The following is a 4,606-nucleotide window of genomic DNA, read 5'->3' as shown; positions in this document are numbered from 1 at the left end:
CATTGCAGCCGCGGGCCCCCTGCCTGCCCCGCAGGGCTGTCAGCCCGATGCCACGGCCCAGGACAGCAAGGCCCCGGACAAGTCCCTTGCAGGCGTGGTGCCCCATGGCACAAGAGAACGTCTGTGCAGCCGAGTTCAGCTTGGGTGGTAAAACTAAGTTTAGGAGGTAAAACTAAGCTTAGGAGGATGCAGACCTCCATGCTGTGTGTGGGTGTCAGCTCAGGCCTGGAAGCAGTAAAAATATGCTACAGCAAAGCAACTGGGCACCACCAGCATCACGTAAACACAGCAGACACATCCATGCTGATCAGCATCAATGGGCTGAGCCACAGATCGTTGAGCTCTGCAGTGTGGCAAAGACAGAGGAGCAGGAGTACTGAGCCAACAGAGCTGACGGGTGTTTAAGATTGTCTTATTTTGCAACTTTGTTGTTCAGAAAATCTTTTTTCTCTTTGCAATAACTGCAAGCTTCTGCCAGCAGAGTGGGGATGCATCTGATGGTAAGGAAATTCTTTCAAATGCTGCTTGTTGACAAAATTTAAGTGGTACTTGCTCCTGCCTTTGTGCTTCTAGATTGCCAGTAAGATGAGGATCTTTCCTCAACAGCAACTCTCATCCTATAGAGACATTAATACATGAACCCTTCCCTTGGGATGGGTGTTAAATCTCAAGTGGGAAAACAGAGGTCCTTTGATTTGCCTATGGTGCTGTGGCATTGCTACATGTGAGAGATTGGGAGTTGACTGCACGTCATTTTGCACGCTAGCTTGATCACAAACATACGCTTTGAGATAATTCTCCCAGATTAGTGCCATGTGGATGTCAGGCAAAGTCCTTTGGGAAAGCTGGGTTAGGGTTGCTACTGTGTACCTGGTTGCTTTTGCTTCACTTATCAATAGGTCTTTGCTGCTGATTTTTACCGTGGCCTGCTATGTTGGTACACAAGAGATTTAAGGCTCCCAGTTCCTCTTGGCAGCAGAAAGCCTGTGCTCCTTTCTTGTATCTCCTGCCAGCTGGAGATCCCCAGGTGATAAAAGTAGACTTTCTCCCAAAGGGTTTTGCTTGATTGGCAACGCAGTGTAAACAGTAGAAGATGGGTTCAAAATCTCCTTGGATGACCTAAATCCACAGAGTTTATGATAAGGACAAAGTGTGCATTAGCTTGCGCAACCATTTCCTCTAAAACAGGCTCCAATGTTGCGTAATGCTTAGACAACATACTGCTTCCCAATGGCAATTTTAAGTTTTGGCAGGTACAAATCTTATGGTTGTTTTTCTCTCATTATCTGTAATCACTAGCTAATTTTAAAGGCATGGGGTAAAACACTTTTGGGAGTTAGGTGGCGTTGGGCATCCCCTAGACCCACTTGTGCCACTAACTTGTAGTGACGCTTTCCTTTCTGTGAAGCCAAGCAGGCACAGCTAATCATGTTGCAAGGCAGGGAGAAGGGGATGGTCTCTGCTCACCTTGTTTTCAAGCAGCCACAAGTGGTGAGGAAAGGAACGTGAACAGCTTATCTGGTAAAGGAAAGAGCCGAGTGTGTGCAGGGGACAGTTGTCTGTGGAGATGGTGTGTCTTGTGGAAGAAGGCTAATGGTTAGAAATGCAACTGTCTGATGCCAGCAAAGACAAAACAAAGGACAGTATTTGTGGGGATGGTCTGATCAGAGGAGATTCACTTTTTTCTGACACAGGAATAGTTTGTGCATTTTTGTGTACCTGCCCTATTAGCACTTGCTCTCCTACCTACACCATAAAGAAGCACTGCGTTTTGGGAACAAACAGAATGGAAACTCTGAAGATGGATACAGTCCAAGAAGCAGCTGCCGTAGGGGGAAAAAAAAAAACCAAACCTGCTGGCATGTCCAGCCCAAGGCCACAAGATCAAAGAAGCCCTCACCTGATGCACGTGGGTATCATGGCTTGCTAAGTTGTAGTCAGGGCAAAAGTGATGTTGACCTGACTCTTCTGAGAGCCAAATTTGACCCAGCAGGCACAGAAGAGCTGTATCAAAGTGGCATGAAGTCATCTGCTGTGTTATTTCTCTCAGCACTATCTAAACACACGCTTTTGTGTTTTCACCAGATCCCCTGGTACAGCTTATAGTGAGGGCTGGCAAAAGAGACTGCTTGATGACAGTTAATGTTGGGTCTTGGCACAGGCTTCTTTTTTTATCATCTGCTGCCCATCCTAGCCGTAACTACTTCTTGCTGAGATCTGTGTCCTGTCTTGTACCCACTGTGCTCCTTTTGTTCCTCTCTTCCAGATTGCTCACCATGGTCAATGAGACCCAGCATACCTGCAGTGCCAGTTCCAGCTCCAAGTCTGATGGCGGAAGCAGTAGTGGGAGCGAGAGCTCCAAGGACAGCTCACGCTGCTCCACCCCTGTTCTCGATGCTGACCGTCATGAGCGACTGCGGGAGAAGATGCGCCGACGGCAGGACTCCGGAGACAAGTGGTTTTCCTTGGAGTTCTTCCCTCCACGCACAGCCAACGCTGCTGTCAATCTCATCTCCAGGTGAGGGCTGCAGGGTGGGAGAGGGGAGAGATGAAGTGTCTTTGGTGGAGGGCTGGGAAATAGCTAATGAGGCAGGCTCTGCCCCATGCTCTGTCTCCTCTTCCAGGTGACGAAGCAGGTAATGGGGCTGTGCTCTGCTGAGGAGGGTAATGGACACCAGGTAACTTGTCTTCCTTGGAGGTCCTGTAGAGTTAAGTGTCATGGTGGGGTTACTGAGGGGGCCAGACTGTTTCTCCTCTCCATGCTCTGTGAAGATAGAGCAACCACACTGTCATGCTCTGGAGCTGAAGCAGAGTGCTGGGGGGCAATAGAACAGAAAAGTACCTGTTAAAAGCAGAAAATATTCCTTGATGGGCAGTGTGCCAAAGTGTGGAACAGAGACTCCCACTTGCTTTCAGAATCATCCAGCCACTATGGTTTGTGCCTCTCTTACTGAGGACTACAGTTTTATCCTCTAAGATAGGTGTCCTCATCTACATGCTAAATGAAAGGTGATAGTTCTCAGCAGAGCTAAAGGTAATCATGGAGCCCAGTGGGGAGCCCCAGGAGCCACCGCATACTCACCTGGAGGAGAAGAGGGAGTTTCATAACTCTTTCTGTAACTGCTGGATGCTAGTGCCAGGTTTACTTTAAACAGAAGGGCCTGTTCCAACCCAGAGCAAGAGAGCCCCAAGTTAGGGGAGCCTTTGTCTCTTCTCTTAGTCACACTTGGGAACACAACAGAGATATGGTCCATTTTTTCGTATTTGTGGCCTCTACAGTTACAGCTGGGAACAGGGGATTGCAGCATAGTCTCCCATCTCAAAAGGAGTGGGACTTGCATTTGTCTACCAGAAGATGTATCAGTCTCATAGAGCATGCTGGGAGGAAATTTATTCTACAGAGAACATTTAAGTTGCCTCTTTTTCAAAGAGATTGTAAACTCTTCCTCATACAACCTTAAAGGATGATTTTTCTTATTTACATTGGCCACTTGCTAAACTCCTAGTCCAACACTTTTGATCTCTCCTGCTGCTGTCATCCAAGCTCTCTCTGCCTGTTGCTGGCATTCCAGCAGTGAGCAAGATATCCCAGGCACAGAGAGGGGAGTTGGCTACCTGGTAGGCTAACACAGCTCTAAAATCCACAGGTTTGACCGCATGGGAGCAGGTGGTCCCCTCTTTATTGATGTGACGTGGCACCCTGCAGGGGACCCAGGATCTGACAAGGAAACCTCTTCCATGATTATTGCCAACACTGCAGTCAACTACTGTGGCCTGGAGACCATCCTGCACATGACATGCTGCAATCAGACCAAAGATGACATCACAGGGCACCTGCAGAAGGCCAAGCGGCTTGGGTTGAAGAACATCATGGCATTACGTGGAGGTGAATCCTTTTGTCCCACAATGTGCAGGGCTAAAGCTATATTGAGATTGTGTTCAATTCCAGGGTAAAAATGGAGAAGTAAGATTTAGAGGCTCCTTCTGCTGCGGGAATCAAATGTTGAGACTGCATTTCACCTGATCCCTTTATTAACAGTCCTTCCAGCTCAAGGGTAGACAAAAGCAGTCCATGGGTAAAACTGCAAACTTGAGAGCTTCATCTTTGTCTTCCTTTCAATAGCAGTTTTTTACCGAACTAGCAGATCTGAGTCCAGCAGACTGTGGATTTGTTCTCTCTTCAGATCCTGTCGGTGAGGAATGGGAGGAAGAAGTAGATGGTTTCAACTATGCTGTTGACCTGGTTAAGCACATTCGCAATGAATTTGATGATTACTTTGACATCTGTGTGGCAGGTAAATGTCTTTCATTGCAGATTGTGGGGTTTCATTGTGGGGTCTGAGATAAGGAAATCAGCTCAGCACTCCCTCTCTGGACCTGGGCTGTAAGTGACAGTACAATCAGATTGGCTGCTTTCTAACTTCTAGAGCGTTGTCCTGACTACCAGGGTTTAATTGTTGGTTTGGGTTTGGTTTTTTTCCCCCCCTCCTCTTCCCCAAAGGCTACCCCAAAGGTCATCCTGAAGCAGAGAGCTATGAGGCAGACCTAAGGCACCTGAAGGAGAAAGTCTCTGCTGGGGCAGACTTCCTCATTACGCCGCTTTTCT

The 4,606-nt window shown here is 47.9% G+C and overlaps 1 protein-coding gene across 1 annotated transcript in view; it reads left to right on the top strand.

Moving 5' to 3' along the window:
• Window positions 1–2,430: 2,430 nt before the first annotated feature.
• MTHFR (methylenetetrahydrofolate reductase) overlaps window positions 2,431–4,606 on the top strand; it is a 9,514-nt gene continuing 7,338 nt past the window's right edge. The window contains 6 exon segments of the mRNA XM_035901834.1: window positions 2,431–2,518; window positions 2,625–2,678; window positions 3,648–3,886; window positions 4,185–4,295; window positions 4,502–4,604; window position 4,606. The exon segment at window position 4,606 is cut by the window's right edge and continues 81 nt beyond it. Coding sequence (XP_035757727.1) covers window positions 2,668–2,678; window positions 3,648–3,886; window positions 4,185–4,295; window positions 4,502–4,604; window position 4,606 — 465 coding nt within the window. The 5' untranslated portion in view covers window positions 2,431–2,518; window positions 2,625–2,667.

Source organism: Egretta garzetta, unplaced genomic scaffold (assembly GCF_000687185.1).
Source record: "Egretta garzetta isolate BGI_Z169 unplaced genomic scaffold, ASM68718v1 scaffold69, whole genome shotgun sequence".
NCBI lineage: Eukaryota > Metazoa > Chordata > Aves > Pelecaniformes > Ardeidae > Egretta > Egretta garzetta.
This window is presented reverse-complemented; position numbering and strand designations above follow the sequence as displayed.